The following is a 20,471-nucleotide window of genomic DNA, read 5'->3' as shown; positions in this document are numbered from 1 at the left end:
TATTTAACAAAGAATGGCATGATATATATATCATAAGATAGCATTCTCAGGAAGTGCAAATAATTTTCAGATAATTACACTGATTTTAGAAACAATCACATAAGCTATTGTTCATTTTTAGCTGGATATTGTTTATATGATCAGCAAATCATAATTGAGCACTTCTTGTATCATTACATACATAGGCACAACTTTGTCATTATTCTCTAACTAGGCTTATTACTACAGACATTTTGTCCCACAACCCATATTACATTGGATAATACAAGAAGGGAAGAAGAACTATAGGAAAACTTTTATGATGATTATTATTTGACACAGTAGTAGAAAAACCTGAGAAAGAATTGAGAGTGGGGTTGTTCTAAAAGGCATCATCATCATCATCATCATCAAGAAGATTCTCCATTCTTTCAAGAAACATTTCTTGGCACCTGCATTCATTGCTGCAAAATGCCTTCTCCCCCCTGAAAAAAACACAATAACAACAATCCCTAAAATTCCCCCACAAAAGGTAGAAAACCCTATATCCTAAGATTCAAGGATGAGTTTTTTTTTTTTTTTGTGATCAATATTATTTATTTTATACTGTTTTCAATAAAATTACATTATTCCCTTACATCAAAATACTATTGAAACAAATATTTAAATTAATGTCTCATTTTAAATCAATTTTAAATTACAATCGAAGTTACTTTTAATATCTCTATGTAAAGCAAAATTGAACAAAATTTACTTGTGATTGCACAAAATTGTGTAAAATTTCACTTTTAAAATTGCATCAAATTTTATAAACTCTGTATTTAATCTTTTTCCGATCAGTCTTTATTTGATGGTGTTTGACTTACACGTCTACACTGTGTTCAAAATTTTTATTTTTAAACTCTTTAAATTAAAAATATATTTTTATTCTTTTTAAGGAACTTACTGTTCTTGATGCCAAAATATAAGGATGGATATATTTATAATTTGAAGGGTTTAAAAATAAAAAATTTAAAACTGTTGCGTACAGGTCAAACATCATTAGATGAAGACTGCCGAAGAATTATAAGCAAAGTTTATAAAATCATGAGAAAGTGACGCAGTTTTAAAAGTACAAAAAATTTGACATAATTTTTGTAAAACTACTGTTAGTTTTATGCAATTTTGCCGACTATATACAAACAACCCGTCATCTATATTCAACAATATATAGAGAGGGCAAGAGACAATAATATTCATTCAACATTATTTAATAAAATATTTATACATATAGATATAAATAATACATCGTTAATATTTAACCAATATATTCAATTAATAATTTATGCAAATAAGGACAATAGATTTGTAATATTAGACCAACAGTACATGATTAACATGCACTCAACACAATTTAGTAAAATAATTTTAAAATATTTAGAAAGACTTAATACATATTAATACAAACAATACATAGTTAATATTCAATATTTTGGTAAAACGATTTAGGATACTTGAACAAAAATATGTACATAAATATAAACAATAGGTAGTTCATATTCAATTTTTAATTTATGCAAATACAAACAACAAATTTGTAATAGTTGATCAAATCAAAAATCATAAAAACTCAAATATAAATTGCTAAATTATCTTCTAAACAAGTGAGTTTTTTATTTTTATTTTTTGAGACAACTTCACTCTACACAATTCACGATTAAAATACATTATTTATTCTTATAAAATATCACATCAAAAATATTATTTAAAACTAAAATTCAAATAAAAAACACCCAAATTAGAACTACACTCCAAACTACAATAATACACCCCTAAATTAATATCATTAAATTCAATGAGATAAAATGCATTCAATTATTGCAGGTGAACACACACACTTGAATTTCTGTACAAACATATAACTTTTTCACTCAAGAACAAAACATGCATATCAAGTCATGGGGAAGAATCTTTCATTGAATTGAAACAAAAAAAAATAAATAAAAATTTAAATAGTAGAAGAAACTAACCTGTACATGTAAATATCCTTGTCCTGTCCAAGAACAGCTCTGCAAGTATGGCAAAAGCTGAGAAAACCTGGTGATGGAGGAGAGACTACTGAAACACCATTAAAACCACTCTCTTCTTCAACCATGGTGGTGGTGCTGTCATCCCCACAGCAGCACTCCACAATACAATCATCAAATATGTGAGTGGTTTTAGGGTTAGGCCCATGTGTAGTGACACAAGTATAGTCCTCAGAAAGCTCCATTTCTTTCAAAGAAAGCTGCCTGGTTGCAGGGCTCAAGAACTGAGACTTGGTCTTCATCCCAAAGTCACCATGGTTGGAGGAGGAAGATGATGTAATTTCTGGGATCTGAATCTTGAGCTTTGATCCAAACAAGATTGTTCTGTTTACCAAATTCCCATCACTTACTCCATTTTTATTCCATTTTCTTTTCTTTTCGTCATCTGATATGATGGAATCAATCAGGGCAAGACCTATTGCTGCTGCTGCCTTGGTTTCTTGGGGGGATGTGGGTAGGGGGGGTGGTTTGGGCATGCCTCCCCTGTCATACCCAAATGGGTTCACAAAGCTTGATGAGTTCTTTAAGTCTAGAATGGAGGTTGGGCTCATGGCAATGGCATTGGGTTCTGTGTCTGGCTGCAGGTTCTTGGTCAAGAACCCATTGAAGAATCTTGGAGAACTCAAGATAGATGAGATTGGGGAAGAACAAGATGATGATGATGAAGAAGATGGATTTGGAATTTTTGGGGTGTTATGATCAGACATCATGCCTTGTTTGCTACTCACTGCTCTAGATCTGTTCCTCAGCATCACTTACTCACTCACTACCCAAAAAAAAAAAAAAAACAATAAATCTTGGCAAGAAAAGGCTAATCTTGAAATAGTGGCTATATTATGGTGCTATGTTAAGTTAACTCCATCGAAAAACAAACAAGAAAAGAAAAGGGGCAAGATTCACACATTTTCTTGACCCTCAAAAGAAGAAACAAATTGAAAGTTGGGATTTCTTTCAAAACCCTAAAATCGAAAATCCCAGATAAACAAAATCAGTGGAATTGTTCTTATGTATAAGCCAAGAAAGCCTTGCTAAATCTCATTAGCCTCCATACTTACAAGAACATAAAGAAAAAAACCCTAATTTTATGTTCTTGTCTCTTTAATCCCTATCAGAACCCTCCTCTCAAGTCATAGGTATATGCAATATGTTCAGATCAAGATTTGGAAATGGAGCGAGAGAAGGACAAGCTGAAAAGGGGAGAAAGTGGGACTAGTTATGATTCTCTCTTTAGAGTGAGAGATATAAAAGACGAGATGATGAATTATTGTTGATTGGAAGAAATCACATATATACATATATTTGAGAATAATATGGTCCACCATTTTTAAATTCCAAACTTGTCAAATATTTGGGAATTTTATACTCTTTCATTTCCATAACAAAGTATCCATTTTTTTCATTTTAGTTCGTCCCATAACAAAATATTTATTTCCTTTTTAGTAACGTTACTATCTACTTAACATTACAAATATCCTTACAACTTACAATATATTCCACAAATATCATTACCTTCATATCCCAATATAATACTAATATTTTTAAAACTACGTACAAAAAGCAAATAAATATTTACTTTTGGGACGAAAGGAGTATTAAAATCTAATAAAAATTGGTAAGTTATATATGCATATTATAGAAGATTACAACCTTACAATTTTTAGGTTTCAAAATAGTTTCTTCAAATCAAAATACTAAACAAACAAAATTTTGTATTTATTTGAAAATTTTAGAATTAATTTTTTTTTAATGAAAAAATTATTTTACTTAATATTAATATCATTATATTGTATTATAAGGTGCTAATAGTTTTTTTTTTTTTTTTTTTTTTTTTCTATCACGTAAATAACAGCATAATATTTGTAAACAGACCAAAAGTATAGAAGAAATGGACGATGGAAGGAATAATAACACACTCTAGAATTTAACAAGTGATTACGCTATGGTGTGTTTGTTTGGGGTTTAGATTTTGAATTGAGATTTGAATAGTAAAAATTTTGAATTTAAATAGTTGTATGATGTGATATAAATAGGTGTTGATATGATGTTTTGAATGTGATAAAGTAGAAATAAATGTAAAAAGACTAAATTAATAGATAGTACGATTACTTTAAAAAAATAGATATTTTATTATGAAATGATAAAATGAAAAGATTGTTAAGTGACAGATGGAGTATAAAAATAAAAAATAAATATTTGATTTGATATTTTTAGAAAAAAAAAAAATTGAGATTGGATAATATATTTGTTACGTATGAAATTTAGAAGTAGGTTAAAAAGCCCAAGGTAAAAGAAAAATGGGCCTGGCAATAGAGTTGATTGAACTGGCTGAAGGACACCGTGAGGAAATCAAGGAAAATAGGTTTATTTCTAAGGAAAATACAGGATGGAAAGACCTCAGGTCGGAAAGGAAAGACCTCAGGTCGGAAGGTCCGCAGGTCGGGAGGTCCTCAAGACGGAAAGTCCTCAGGTCGGAAGGTCCGCAGGTCGGAAGGTCCGCAGGTCGGAAGGTCCGCAGGTCGGGAGGTCCTCAAGACGGGAGGTCCTCAAGACGGAAAGTCCTCAGGACGGAAAGACCTCAGGTCGGAAGGTCTTCAGGTCGGGAGGTCCTCAAGACAGAAATTCCTCAGGACGGAAAGACATCAGGTCAGAAGGTCCTTAGGTCGGGAGATCCTCAAGACGGAAAGTCATCGGGACGGGAAGTCCGCAGGTCGGGAGGTCCTCAGGTCGGAAAGTCCGCAGGTCGAAAAGTCCTCAAGGCGGAAAGTCCTCAGGTCGGACAGGTCGGGAGGTTCTCAGGTCGGGACTCTGCGGCAGGACCAACAAGTCGGATGGTCTGTTAGTCGGGAGGTCTGTAGCTGAACCAAACAAGTCAGATGGTTTGCAAGTCGGGAGGATTGGCAGTCGGGCCAAAAGGGCGGAAGGTATGTGGTCGGCTCAAAGAGTGAAATATAGTGACAATTTTGGTCCGCTGAGGACACGTGTCAGCAGGATAAGGGTTGGAAGACGGTTGGAAAGGAGACGTTGTAACCGTTCGGGTGACGGTTTTCAGTACAGTTTCCCAAAGAATATTTAAGGATTTGGATCATCATTTGGCAAGGCATCTTCAATCAACTTCAACAAAGCAAAGTCAGATTTGGGGATCACCACTTTAAATTTCAGTCTTTTATTTTCCAGTTTATTTTCTGTACCATACAGTGTTTAGAGATTCCTAATCTCAGGCACTAATTAATAAGTTTAAGGATATTTTCTATATCTTTGAATTTTACTTTATAAAAATCCCCGAACAAACAGACCCTAAATAAAAATCACGCACAAGAGACAATAAGAGATTTGATTCAAAATCAATTTTTATCCTTTAATCTTCCTCGTAGTTTATCCGTTACAAATTAAGTTTTATCTGATTATTTTGGGTGTGTTTGTTTGAAGGTTTGGATTTTGAATTGGAATTTGAATAATAAAAATTTTGAATTTGAATAGTTATATGATGTGATATAAATAGGTGTTGATGTGACGAATGTAAAATTGATTTTTAGTATAATATAAAAAATGAAAAATATGTGTTTGATTTAATATTTTTGGGGGAAAAAAATATGATGAATAGTGGAAATCCAAACAAATCCCTCAAACAAACACACCCTTTATTTATTTTATTTTATTATCAATTTCACCATATTTACTGTTAATTTAAGTCTTTAATGTGTTCATATTCGAATTTATTTATATTTATATTTCGACATAATATATCTTTAACTTATCATATATCACTATACTAGCTTATTTTATAAAAATTGTGATATTAATTTAATTTTTTGATAATAAAATTTTATATGAAGATAGTCAAAACTAATTTATATAAAAAATAAATTATATAGATAAAAAATACGGTAACTAAATCAAATAAAAAATATTAAGTAAGCGAATCAAAATTTCATAAATATATATTACAATTTGAATTCAAACATAATAGAGATAAAAAATAATCATTTATAATCACTCTCAAATTTAAAATCAAAATAAATTTTTTTTAAAAAAAATTTAGTCATTTATATATGGTTGTTAGCTTTCAACAGTGAACAATATTTAAACAACATACTAAATAATAGTAAATTACAAATCAAATAAAACTTATATACCGTTTTAAATTCAAACTTAAGTTAGATTTAAAATATTTTTTTTTTACAATCTGATTAAATGAAACATTATAATAAATTTTGAAATAAATTCACAGCTATAGATAAAAGAAATTAAAAAAAAATCACAATTTTCTTATCGCATTTTCTCCTTTATAGCCAATTTGAAAAGAAACTTTTTAAACAATATATCAACAAAAATAAATAAATAAATATACTAACAAAAGTAAAACAATATTGCAAAATATTAAGTAATAAAAATTATAAATTACAAAATTTATATTTCAAATGAAATCAAATATAAGTTTGAATTAAAATATTTATTAACAAATTATATTTGATAAAAACAAAAGACTCAAAATTTGAATATAATTTTAATTTTTCAAAACAAAAAATAGTATTAGAATAATAATATTCTAAACCAAATTAATTAGAAAAAATATATATATAATAAAAATAAATAGATATATATGTTTTATATTTGAGAAGAATGTGTTCCTCGACTCTAATAATAGATATTAATTTATTGTTTTTATTTTTATTTTTAATTATTTTGTGCTTTTTTTAATATATTTTATATTTATATAAATACGCATAATATTTTAAATTATGATTTAATATTAGGACAAAGACGCGGTAGAAGAATTCAATGAAGGCGAGGGTGAAGCCGGAAAAAAATAAAACCAAACATTGAGAAGAAAGAGACAAAAAATAAAGGAAGAAAAAAAACAGGTGAAAAAAATATGTAAAATTTTGTATACTTGTTAGTTTTTATTTTGTATTGTGTATAGATAATTTTAGGTGTGAGCAAAATATTCGAAATCCGAAAATTCAATCAGAACAAAACCGAAATTTAAAATTTGGTTCGAATTTTTCGGATTTTTGGATTGGATCGAATTGAATTTTTAACAAATTTTGGATTTTCGGATCGGATCGGTATACTTAAAATCCGAACCGATCCGAAATCGGAAATATAATATTTTTAATATATTTTTTTATTATATATATTTAATATTTTATTAGAAAATATTATCTTTTAATATAAAAAACTCAAATTTATTAATTATATTTTAATATATTTAATTTTTATATATTATATATTTAATATTATAAAATAATAATAAAATATAAAAGAATTTAAAATTTTAAAAAAATAATAATAAAAATATTTAGAATTTCGGATTTTTCTGTTTGGTTCGGATTTTTTAGTTCGGATTACGGATTTTCGGATTTTGAATTTCGGTTATTTCCGTTCGGTTCGGATTGATTTTTTCAAAAAATTCTGATTTTCAGATCGGTTCGAATTTGGCAAAATCCGAACCGAAAATCCGAATGCTCACCTCTAGATAATTTGACATAATTTTATTATTTTCTGTATATTTTATGAATTTTTTATTTTATTACTCTTATCAAATAATTTATATATTAGTTTGTATTTAATAATAAAATAAAAACATATTTTTTTATTTATATGTATTGATAATATTAATTATAATTCAATGATTTAAATTTTCTTAACAACTATCTATAGCGATCTATTAGGAATTGTTTGAAGTATAATAATGCATTGTGTACAGAACTCTATTTTTTAATCTTTTTTTTTTTAAAAAAAATATTTATTTATTTATTTAATACTCCCTCCGTCAAGTTTGAAAATATACATATTTCTATTTTGGAGTGTCCAATTATAAATAAATTTTTCATTAAATACTTTACTTTTTTCCACAAATACTCGTACTTTACATCACATCATTATTTTTACACCAAAAAACAAGGCAAAAATATTATTACATTACTTTTAACTACTTATTATAATTAAAATAATATTATTTTTTAAACACCGCACCAAAAATAAATGTACACTTTATATGTGGAGGGATGCAGTATTCATATTTGATATACTTTGAATATATTATGTATAATATTTATACATGTATTTTATATGCAAAATAAAATTATTTTTTTATTATTTTTTAAAAATTTATCATTGTAAGTTATTTATTTATTTATTTTTTTTAATATTCAAAGTAAACCAGCAACAAACTTACATCAATCCTTGCAATAAGGTGAAATAGTAGATTTATAAATAAATAAATATACTAAATAATACTTCCTCCGTTCCACATATTATGTTTACTTTGCTATTTCTGTCTGTTCCATATTTTATGTCATTCTTTTTTAAAATAATTATTTACTTTAATCTCATTTTAAACTTTTAAATTTATTTTTTTATTTTAATTAAACGAATTAGTTATCTTAATCTTAATTTATAATTATTTATATTATAGGATAATTATTTTTACTAAAATTTTTTAATTATCTATTAATTACACTCCTCTTAAAATACCGTATACACAGTACATAGGACGAATAGAGTACTACTACAACTCTTTATATTTATTTTTTTAGTGTGTTTCTTTGGAGGTTTGGATTTTGAGTATTTGAATAGTAAAAATTTTGAATTTGAATAGTTACATGATGTGATATAAATAAGTGTTGATGTAATGTTTTGAATATAAAATTGATTTTTAGTATAATATAAAAAATAAAAAATAGATGTTTGATTTGATATTTTTTGGAAAAAAAATTGGATGAACAGTAAAAACAAAAATCCAATCCCTCAAACAAACACACCCAAAAGATTTCTAGTATTATTTGTAGTTGATTTACTTTTGTTTATTTTACTCTATATTAATACTGCTAATATATTAATATATTTCTATCTATTTAAATATAATGATATTTTATTTAAAATTAAAATTTATTTAAAATTAATTGAATATATAAATATTATTATACAATTTTTAATTAAAATAATTTTAAAATGTCAATTTAAAACAATATATTAATTTTATATAAATTTCTAATTGGGATTATTAATAAATAAATAATTTAGGCTAACTTGAATGGGCTTAAATATCATAAAAATAAGTAACATATATTCGTGTATTATATACAGATCACACGTTAGATTATAAAATAATGTTAAATTGCACAAAATTTATTTGTGATTTTATAAAATTGCATTAAATTTCTGATATTTCTAAAACTGTTTCGAATTTTCCTGTGGTTTTATAAATTTTGCATCTAATCCTCTTCACTGTCCTTATTTAACGGTATTTGACCTGCGCCAAAATTGGAAATAAATTTTCAATTTTCAATTTATAAACTCTAAAATTACAAATATATTCATTTTTCTTATATTTAGCCTCAAAAAATAGTAAATATACTCAATAATAGTTATTTTTCTCAAGTTTTAAGAGTTTATTTTTAAATATAGAAAAATAAATATATTTGTAATTTTAGGGGTTTAGAAATTGAGATTCTAAAATTTATTTGCAATTTATGCGCATTTATGTCAAATACCGTTAAATAGGGACCGCCAAGGAGGTTAAACGCATAGTTTATGAAACCATGGGAGAGTTTGATGCAGTTTTATAAGTATAGAAAATTTGACGTAATTTTGTAAAATCACATTTGAATTTTGTATAATTAAACTTAAAATAAAAGAAAAGGAAAAAGGCTCAGTAAATGTGGGCCTCACCTCACTTTTCTTACCTAATTATAAATATATTGGAGTTTGGACCTCACCATTTTTATAATTGAAAATTCCCATGTGGCACTCCATATGTAAATTGTAATTAGCTATCCCAACCCATTAGGGTGTGTTTTTCTTGGGGTTTGGATTTTGAGTTGAGATTTAAATAGTAAAAATTTTGAATTTGAATAGTTGTATGATGTGATATAAATAAGTATTGATGTGATGTTTTGAATGTAAAATTTATTTTTAGTATAATATAAAAAATAAAAAATAAATGTTTGATTTGATATTTTTTGGGGAAAAAAAATGGAATGAACAGTAAAAATCTAATACAATCCCCCCAAACAAACACACCTAAGGGAACATTGTGCAATCCCATACTCATTACCCTTGGCTTTCATGATTCATTATTTATATTTTTATTTGTGTGTATTAAAATTAATATATTATAATTATTAATAAAAATTTACAAATATTAGTTTTTTTAGAAAAGTTGAATCACTAGATAGTTATAATAAAAAAAATGAACTTCTTTACATTTTTAAAAGATAGAGTTGAGCTTGGATTGTGACTAGGAAGATTTTCATTTCAATTTGATTTTTTTTTTATTTGAATTTTAATGTTTTTTTTTCTATCATAAAATATATTTATGTTTTTCTTCATAAAAATATGTATTTTAATTTAGAAAAAAATGCATGAAAATTTATGTATGGTTTTATAAAATTGTGCAAAATTTTCATACTTTAAAGTTGTATCAAGTTCACTCGTAGTTTCATAAATTTTGCATTTAGTGTTCTCAATCATTCTTAATTAATATGTTTGACCAACATGTGTGCAAATTGCGAATGAATTTTAAAATATTTATTTTTAAACTCCTGAAATTACAAATATATTTATTTATCTTATATTTTAGTCTTAAAGAAATAAAAACAAAAAATTTAAAACTAGAGAAAACACAACAATTGTTTAATATATTTATTATTTTTTAGACTAAATATAAAAAGAATTAATATATTTATAATTTCAAATATTAATAGAGATTGTAAAACGTAGGTCAAACACATGTAAACTTAGGAGGACCAAAAAGTTAAACATAAAATTTATAAAATGGTAGTTGAAGCGTCATGGAAATATGGAGAATTTGTGCTCAATTTTGTAAACTTACAAGTGAGATTTGTATAATTTTGTCTTTTATTTATAACAAATAAATTTGGATAAATTATATAATTCTATGTTATATTTTAGTAAAAATATCACAAAACAATATATTTTTTATTTATAACGTAAAATTCCATTATATTAATGTAAAGTTTGCACGAAATATCTTCATTGTCTAAAGGTGACATTTGGTTCTAAATAAAAACCTACATTATGCAAGTTATATACTAATAAAAAAAAATCTTATATAATGCATAGTGTAGAACATGACTGTGTTGAAAAAATGGTCGTAAACATTGACAAAAAAACTGTTTTCAGAATACGGGCATGAACATGGACAAGGATACGGTTGTATTTGGGACATGACTTTGTTGGTTGTTTGGGACGTCTAGTCACCCTTCTGAATCATTTAACACGACCATGTTCAGTCATAGTCATCATGGAATTAAAATTGATAAATTTTTGTTTAAGTAAGATCAAAATTAATAAATTTTTTAAAATAAAATCAAAATTGATAATTATGATATTGGATGAGACAAAAATTAATTTTTGCCTCATAATTTAAAGAAGTTACATTGCTTCACCACAAGGTCCATCAATTGATCGAAGCCCTTCGTCTCCTAGTGGACGGACGGTCATGATTTAAAGGTCTAAAAAAATGACGTCATTGTTAGACCAGTGACCAATTATTTGTTTCTATTTAATTCGTTGTGTCGCGTTCCGCGTCCCCACCGCATGCGGAGCTCCGATTTTTTCTTGGAAGATCCCGGGACTCTGTAGACCGGGCGTATCTACACCATTCATTCGACTTATGATTGGACGGTTGAGATTCATTCGATGCTCGTGCTCCAGAAACACTCGAATGTATTCATTGTCTGGTATTAATTGCACTCCACATTATTAAGAATAAGAATAATAATAATAATAATAATAATAATAATAATAATGACAATAGCGATGTGACATTAAAAACACTTATGGCCCATTTCTCTTTTGGGCCCATCAAAAACCGCCTCGGCCCATTAACGTCAACTGTCTGACCTCAATTGATTTCTGTAAATATATTTATTTATTTATTTATTTCAACAGAAATAATAAAAAAATTATCCACTTACAAATTTTAAACGCATCTTCATTAATATTATATAAACAATAGAATATATTATGTATTATGTACATTTACAAAAATTAACAATTAAATGTAAAATATTAATTTTTTTTATTTTTATTTTTATTGTGCATGCGCTTCTAATGCCAAACATAAAAATACATTAAATTAAAAATACAAAATAAACACATTCTCTTTTATACTACTATTACTACAACCACAATAAATTTAGTGGGATTAAAATTGAAGTGTAAGATAATATTTCTATAAATATAAAATCCTAAATAAAAAATGAGACAACACAAGTTGAACAAATGAATGTATATTTAATTAAAACACAAATTTTAAACTAACATACTTCCACATAATTTGTCATTATTTTTTATTTTCATCCATCCCACATAATTTGTCATTTTTTTTAGAAAATTGATTATAGTATATAATCATATTTTAAAATTTAAAATTTAATTTTTTTAATCTTAATTAAATTATTTAGTTATCGTAATATTAATCTATAATTATTTTTACTAAATAATAATTATTTTTACTAATACACTTTTTAATTACTTACTAATTCTACTTTACCTAAATTCTCGTATCTAAAGTAATGCTGCGCCCATCTTATCTAGATGGAGGGAGTATATTTTAACTTTTTTTTCAATTATATATATTATTGTAAATAAATAATAGTACTCTCCGTCCGGTTCTAAGGGTCTTATTTATCTTTTGCGTCATTGTATTTAACATTAAAAATATCCTTATATTTGTATAATTTTTTGCACAAATGTCATTATAATAATATTATAAGACACTAATATAAATATTTTTTTTGTCTTTTTCTCTTGATTTATATTATATTTTATATTTAAAGATCAACAGATATAAAAGTAAATGAAACTTTACAACCAGACGGAGATAGTATTACATAAATTTCACCAAATCAAAATTTTAATTATAAATTTAACCATCAGTCCACCAATCAAGCTTTATTATGAAAATTATTTTACTGTTTGTTTTTCAATATGATGCAAGCTTTGTGTTGGATTTATTTATATATTTGTATAGAAAATTATTGATTAGGTCACATTTTTTGTCCACTTTAACTGACCCCAAAATCAATAATGGCCATTTCAATTTCTGATCAAACATTCCGCTGGCTCAGACAAGAGTTTTTGAAAAATTTTGGAAATTTGAAAGTTTAAAAAAAAAAAGAAAAAAAAAATAGTATTTGATTTAACATTTTGTGACATAAAAATAAATTTAATACTCCATCCGTCCCAAAAGAAGTGTCTTATTGAGAGTTGACACGAGAATTAAGGAATAATAGTATTTAATTGAAAGTGGGTATAAAGTAGAATGTAAATGACTAAAATGTCCTTACTTTTTGAAGGATTTTAAAGAGTATGTTAGAGTAATAATTAGGGGTAGTATAGAAAAGTAGAAATAATTTTGTTATAAAGTGGGGACCACGGCTTGTAAACAAGGAAACAAAACAATTGTTTTAGGACGAACGAAAACGGAAAAACAAGACAAATCTTTTAGAACGGAGGGAGTAAAATATTTTTTTAAAAAATAAATAGTAATAAGTATGAATTTATTAAGGGTGTGTTTGTTTGAAGGATTTTGGCGGATTTCCACTATTCATTCAATTTATTTTCCCCAAAAACATCAAATCAAACACCTATTTTTCATTTTTTATATTATACTAAAAATCAATTTTACATTCAAAACATCACATCAAACCCTATTTATATCACATCATACAACTATTCAAATTCAAAATTTTTACTATTCAAATCCCAACTCAAAATCCAAACCCCCAAACAAACACACCCTAAGTAAACAAAGCTTCATGTTTTCAATCATAACCAAAATTATATAGATGAAGCGGTGATGTATTTATGTACGTTTTCAATAGAATTATATATATTTTTATAAAATATTATATTAAAATGGTATTTTAATCAAAATTAAAGTCTTATATGATTTTTTTTTTAGATTTGTATTGTTAGTGTTTAAAAAATATAAACTTGTGATGTTTTGATGAATCAAATTTTGTTGTTTATAGATGTTTTATTAGAAAAAATAAATTAATTTTAATTAAAAAAATATATTTTTAAGTATTATTTTAATAAAAAATATATATATTTTTTGAAATTTGAAGTAATACGTAAACGTTAAAAAAAAAAAACCTCAATCAGTCATTATTCTTTTTATAATTCTTTTATCTAAACTGTTTGTTTGATTGTGATTTTCGTTATAGTTTTTAATAAAAATATATTAATTTGTTTATAAAATATTATATCATTATACTATTTTCTAAAATAAATAAAAATAGAAAGTCTAACACTCTATTTAAAATTAATTTTAAACCATAACCAAACCAACCTAAATCATTTCCTTATATATAATGTATAATAATAATAATTAAGGATTTTTTTTTATCTTTTTTTTTTTAAAAAAAATCATTCAATATTTGTATCAAGTGTGCTTATCCAACCAAAGTATACATATTTCTTGATTAATATTATTTAAAAAAAATATCACATATCAATATACACACTGTATATTTTATTCACTCAAAAAATAATTTAATACAAACTCATTATTTTCTATAATGTCTACATATTTTTTTATATCTAATTTTAAAAAATACATAAAACTAAGAATATTAAACAAACACACTCTTTATATTTTAAATTTATATGTATAATTAATTTCAAACAACAAAATACTATAAAACCCAACTAATAAACAAATAAATGACACTTGTTTTGGAGTTGAATGTGGATTGAAAATTACAAAATTTTAATTTTAAATGGTTATTTAATATGATATTTGAAATATAAATTTAATTTTAAATATAATATTTAAGTAACAATGTTAATTTAATTTTTTATAAAGCTTAATAATAAATTTTGATGAAAATCCACAACAAAATGGAGTACAACTTAAATAATTGCTATAAATTATTGTAGTAATGACTACTGATAATGATGGCTACCAAAATCCTTCTTCACATGCCCTACATAAAAATCATACCACTTGGAAAAATTGGTTTAATTTATTTACGGGTAAACTGTTTTTTTATAATCTCGTAACTGGACCTATTTATCATTTTAGTCTCATAAGTGGAGCATGTCGCAAACTAGTCCAATAAGTGAAAAATTTTCGCTGTTTTAATCCTCCAGCGCCGAAGATGCCCGCGTGGGTCGCTGGAGGTGACGTGTCCGCCAGGTGTCCCGCCAGGTCAGCTATACCTGGCGGACACGTGGATTTATTTATTTATTTTTCATTTTTTTCATTTTTTTAATTATTTTTTAATTGGACTAAATAAAAAAAATACAAATAAAATTAAAAATAAGTTTTAAAAAAAATTAAATAATGAAAAAGAAATAAAAAAATCCACGTGTCTGCCAGGTGTCGCTGACCTGGCGGACACGTCACCTCCGGCGAGCCACGCGGGCATCTCCGGCGCCGGAGGACTAAAACAGCGAAAATTTTCACTTATGGGACTAGTTTGCGACATGCTCCACTTATGGGACTAAAATGATAAAGGGGTCCAGTTACGGGACTAAAAAAAAATAGTTTACCCTTTATTTATTTATGTAAATATGAGAGTTTGTTTGTTTGGTAATTTGATTTGAATTTTTTTATAAAATGAATTATACAGAATTATATTGGTAATATAAAATATAATATTTTATATTAAATGTTATTTTTTATTAAAAATTAAATATATATTGAAAATCATATCAAAAAGAAAATGCTGGAATACAATTTTCTCCTCTAACATAAATTTTGTATTATTTAATATTTAATTTTTTATTAGTTATTAATAAATATAAAAGTGTTATTAAAACATTTATTTTAATGAATAATTTATGAATAAAATAAATATATTTCTACTAATAATCATATATATTGATAATGATAAAAATTTAAAATGAACAAACCCAAAATATATATTACTCATGTTTTTTTTTTTGGTTAAGTGAAAATCGACAACTGCTATTAACAGAATCAAGTGAATAAATCTGAACAAATATTCTTGACAATTTTGATCAAAAAAATATTGGCAAAGTTTTGAAATTCGTAATTTTGTAATTATAAGTTGAATAAAATAATAATAATAATAATAAAGTTATTTGGGCTTTAAAAAATAGTAACATGGGCCTTTAATATCCCAACTGTATTATTTATTTCCTATTGCATGTCACGCTTGCTCCCACTGTCCCACAATCAAATTCATTTCATCATTTTGTACTTAAAAATAATTCACAAATTAATCATCTCTCTTTTTGTTTATTTTATTTTTGTTGATGTAATTTTTCAACAAAAATAAAGTAAAATTCAAAGATATAGAAAATATCCTTAAACTTGATTAATTAGTGCCTGAGATTAGGAATCTCTAAACACTGTATGGTACAGAAAATAAACTGGAAAATAAAAGACTGAAATTTAAAGTGGTGATCCCCAAATCTGACTTTGCTTTGTTGAAGTTGATTGAAGATCCCTTGCCAAATGATGATCCAAATCCTTAAATATTCCCTGGGAAACCGTACTGAAAACCGTCACCCGAACGGTTACAACGTCTCCTTCTCAACCGTCTTCCAACCTTTCTTATGCTGACACGTGTCCCCAGCAGACCAAAAATTCCCTATATTTCACTCCTTGAGCCGACCACAGACCTTCCGCTCTTTTGGCCCGACTGCCAATCTACAATAGTATGGGTCCGACCGCCAATCCTCCCGACTTGCGAACCATCTGGCTTGAGGTCTTTCCGCCTTGAGGACTTCCCGACCTGAAAACCTTCCGACTTGAGGTCCTTCCGTCTTGAGGACCTACCGACCTGAGGTCCGTCCGTCCTAATGACTTTCCGTCTTGAAGACCTACCGACCTGAAGACCTTCCGACCTGAGGTCCTTCCGTCTTGAGGACCTACCGACCTGAGGTCCTTCCGTCCTAATGACTTTCCGTCTTAAGGACCTACTGACCTGAAGACCTTCCGACCTGAGGTCTTTCTGTCCTGAGGACCTACCGACCTGAAGTCCTTCCGTCCTGAGGACCTACCGACCTGAGAACCTTCCGTCCTGTATTTTCCTTAGAAATAAATAAATAAATTTATTTTCCTTGATTTCCTCACGGTGTCCTTCAGCCAGTTCAATCAACCCTATTGCCAGGCCCATTCTTCTTTTTTACCTTGGGCTTTTAACCTAATTCTAAATTTCGTACGTAACAACTTGCCCGCCGCCAAGGGACTTTCAAACGCCATTTAACAATCAATGTTTGGAAGTTCATAAATCACTACCCTCTTGAAAAACTCCCTTAGCAACTGCACCAGTTACTGAAACACGCCTGATAAACTTCCATCTTCGCAATACAAGCCTGTGTGAATCACAATCCCAAAACATTCTAACTATGGCGAATCAATACATGCCTGCCCTTCCTTTCGACGGAACCCTTCCAGAAGGTCCATTTTCAGCCTCGAAAGTACTAACTCCGACGATCCGTCCATATTGCACTACTCCTGAAGATTCATATCACGAAAGCTCTGGTTGATGATGCCATTCAGAAAAAGGAGGCAGAATTGCGGGAGCTGAGGAAAGAACAGTCTACCCTGGATAAGCAAATTACCAATGAACAGCATCTGCTTGAGAAGTATACCAAAAATGAGGCTGAATTGGATCAAGAGCTGAAAACCCAAGCCCGATCCCAATTCATCAGAAGATATCAGACGGCTGCCATTACCAGAAGGCTATCCAGGGATGAAAACAAATGGACACAAATAAAAACTGCCCTAGGGGCACTGTTGTAATATTTCCCCCTTTGTAACAACAACTGACTTAGTAATCCATTTTTTTCTTTCTTCTCTCAAAACAAGGATCACCTTTCAATTCCCAACTTTATAGGAAACGAACCAAACTCCTTCTTTAAAAGAACACTGTTTCTCACATTTTAAGAAACATATTCCCAAGCATATTTTAAAAATCAAAACACTGAAAGTGTGAACAAACATGGCGAATGACCGACCTCATGTTCCATCAAGCAACTGGGAGGGTGTTCTTCAACCCTTCTTTGTAGGTAATCACCCTATTGGAGGCCATGCAGAAGACTTGTTATATATACTCAAGCAACTAGACTTCAAATTCCGATTCTCCCAACGAGGTAGAAGAACTATTCATCGCGTCATCCTCCTGATGGAAAAAGTCATTGAGGGGTATGAACCTCTTCATGACATCCTCAGCCGCATCCCTGATCTCCATCATCACATGGAAATGATTGAAAATCATGCAGCAACCATACTTCCAGACCTTGGTTGGGATAACATATTTTCCAATCAACGAAAAGTCTTTTCAAGATTGCGTACCATTGTTGACCGTGAACATCAAGCCCTAACAGACATGCAAGCACGTACCCATCAAGATCTAGATGACATGCAAAGCCAATGGGAAAGGTACCGACCAGACTTGGAAGATCTTATTGAAGAAGAACCAGAGCTAATATCCACTCACTGGGATGAAAAGTCTGATTCAGAGACAGAAAATTTCTCACAACTACACGATGACTAACAGAAATGAACCTTCCAGTAGGTTCGAACCCCCATAAATGGGTTCTGAATAATATGTGGTTTCAGGCAGTTTTGTTATCTGAAAAGGCAGGATAATACCTCTTCAGATATTTAGCATTAATACAATCATGTACTCTTCTACCTTCATGATTTACAATAATGAACGCGCCATTTCCAATATCTTTTTGAACAATGTATGGTCCTTCCCAATTCGGTGACCACTTTCCCAATTGATCGGTTTTCTTATATGTAGGAAGAATGGTCTTCCAGACTAGGTCTCCTTTTTGGAATGTCCTGTGAAGAACTTTCTTTCCATAACTCCTTGCTCTGATTTCACTCTGTTTCACACTTCGATCTATTGCATGGAGACGGTTAACATCCAAATCTTCTAACTGCTGCAACATAATTTGTTGGTATTCCTTTGTAAGATCACTATCAGTAAATTCTGTTCGGCCAGATGACACTCGAATTTCGGCTGGTAAAACAGCATCTTGGCCAAACGTAAGTTGGTAAGGTGAGAACCCTGTGGCCGTATTTCTGGCATTTCTATGTGCCCATAAAGCCTGAGACAATAACAAATGCCACTTTCTTGGGTTCCCTTCAATCATCTTCTTTATAATCCCAATGATAATCTTATTTGCTGCTTCCGCCTGTCCATTGGCTTGGGGATAATATGGTGAAGAATGATGTAACCGAACACCGAATTCTGCCAAGAAATTAGAGAACTTTTCCCCTGTAAAGACCAAGCCTTGGTCGGTTGTTATAGACTGAGGAATACCATATCTGTAAATAATTTGGTTCAAAACGAAGTCTATCACTTCTTTCTGATCCACATTTTTCAAAGCAACTGCTTCCACCCATTTGGTAAAGTAATCAGTCGCGACCAAAATGAAACAGTGATGTTTCGATGAAGCAGGATGTATCTTACCAATAATATCCATAGCCCACGATTTAAAAGGCCATGGTTTTGCCAAGAATTGCAATTCGGTTACTGGCAAATGATTCAAGTTTCCATGTCTCTGACATTCCAGGCAGCCTTTTGCAAATTGTATGCAATCCTCAAAAATCTTAGGCCAGAAAAAACCCAAGCGATGAATGGCCCATCTCATATTGAGACCTGCCCGATGAGCTCCACATATCCCACCATGTACTTCTGTCATCACTTCTAGAGCTTCTTTAGATCCCAAGCATTTCAAAAGTAAACCTTCAAATGATCTCTTGTACAAAATTCCATTTATCAATTGAAAACGTAAAGCCTTCAATCGTGTCGCAATTGAAACACTCGCACCAGGATTCTGTAAATACAGGATAAGCTCTGTTCTCCAATCGGACACTGTTTCGCCATCGGACTTCTGTCCGATAAAAACTTCGTAATCGGGCTCCTGTCCATTATCCTCTTGCCCGACCGTAACCTCGCAGTCGGACTCCTGACCGATATCCTCTTGCCCGACCGCAACTTCGCAGTCGGGGTCCTGTCCGATATCCTCTTGCCCGACCGTAACTTCGCAGTCGGGGTCCTGTCCGATAGTCTCCTGCCCGACCGTAACTTCGCAGATCGGGTCTGTCTTTCCTTCTATGCCCGACTTGACCTCCGACCACATATCCTCCAGAATTCCTTTACATGCCCTTTGAGCCAATTCATCAGCACGTTGGTTTTCTTTCCTCGGAATGAACTCAATTATTACCTCTGAGATTCTTGTCAGTAGCCGACTCACAATGTCCCTATATCTGCGAAGATGAGGGAAATTGCACACATATTGATTGTTTACCTGGTTGACTACTAATTGAGAATCCCCCCTTATGATTACAGACTGGACCTTCCTGGCAATTAAAGCCTCCAAACCCAAAATTAAAGCTTCATATTCTGCCGAATTATGGGTCATGGATTCCAATCGTAGTTGTAAGTTGATCTTTTGACC

At 29.2% G+C, this 20,471-nt stretch overlaps 1 protein-coding gene across 1 annotated transcript; it reads right to left on the bottom strand.

Moving 5' to 3' along the window:
- Window positions 1–154: 154 nt before the first annotated feature.
- Window positions 155–3,310, bottom strand: LOC127242897 (FCS-Like Zinc finger 8-like). Its single transcript, XM_051262619.1, has 2 exons — window positions 1,989–3,310; window positions 155–464 (listed from the first exon to the last, which is right to left on the bottom strand). Exons 1-2 carry the CDS (start codon window positions 2,795–2,797, stop codon window positions 362–364), a joined length of 912 nt encoding a protein of 303 aa, XP_051118576.1. The 5' UTR covers window positions 2,798–3,310; the 3' UTR covers window positions 155–361.
- Between the last annotated feature and the right edge of the window lie 17,161 nt (window positions 3,311–20,471).

The sequence above is a fragment of the Andrographis paniculata genome, unplaced genomic scaffold (assembly GCF_009805555.1).
Source record: "Andrographis paniculata isolate CXL003 unplaced genomic scaffold, ASM980555v1 Contig89END, whole genome shotgun sequence".
NCBI classification, from domain to species: domain Eukaryota; kingdom Viridiplantae; phylum Streptophyta; class Magnoliopsida; order Lamiales; family Acanthaceae; genus Andrographis; species Andrographis paniculata.
Note: the sequence above shows the minus strand (reverse complement) of the source record. Positions and strands in the feature narration are given on the sequence as shown.

What these genes read in the sequence shown, in the direction of transcription:
- LOC127242897 (XM_051262619.1), bottom strand. Translation starts at nt 2,797, where the DNA reads ATGCTGAGGAACAGATCTAGAGCAGTGAGTAGCAAACAAGGCATGATG. An exon ending in AAGGATATTTACATGTACAG is followed by an intron (nt 465 to 1,988) that starts GTTAGTTTCTTC and finishes TGTTTTTTTCAG; the next exon opens with GGGGGAGAAGGCATTTTGCA.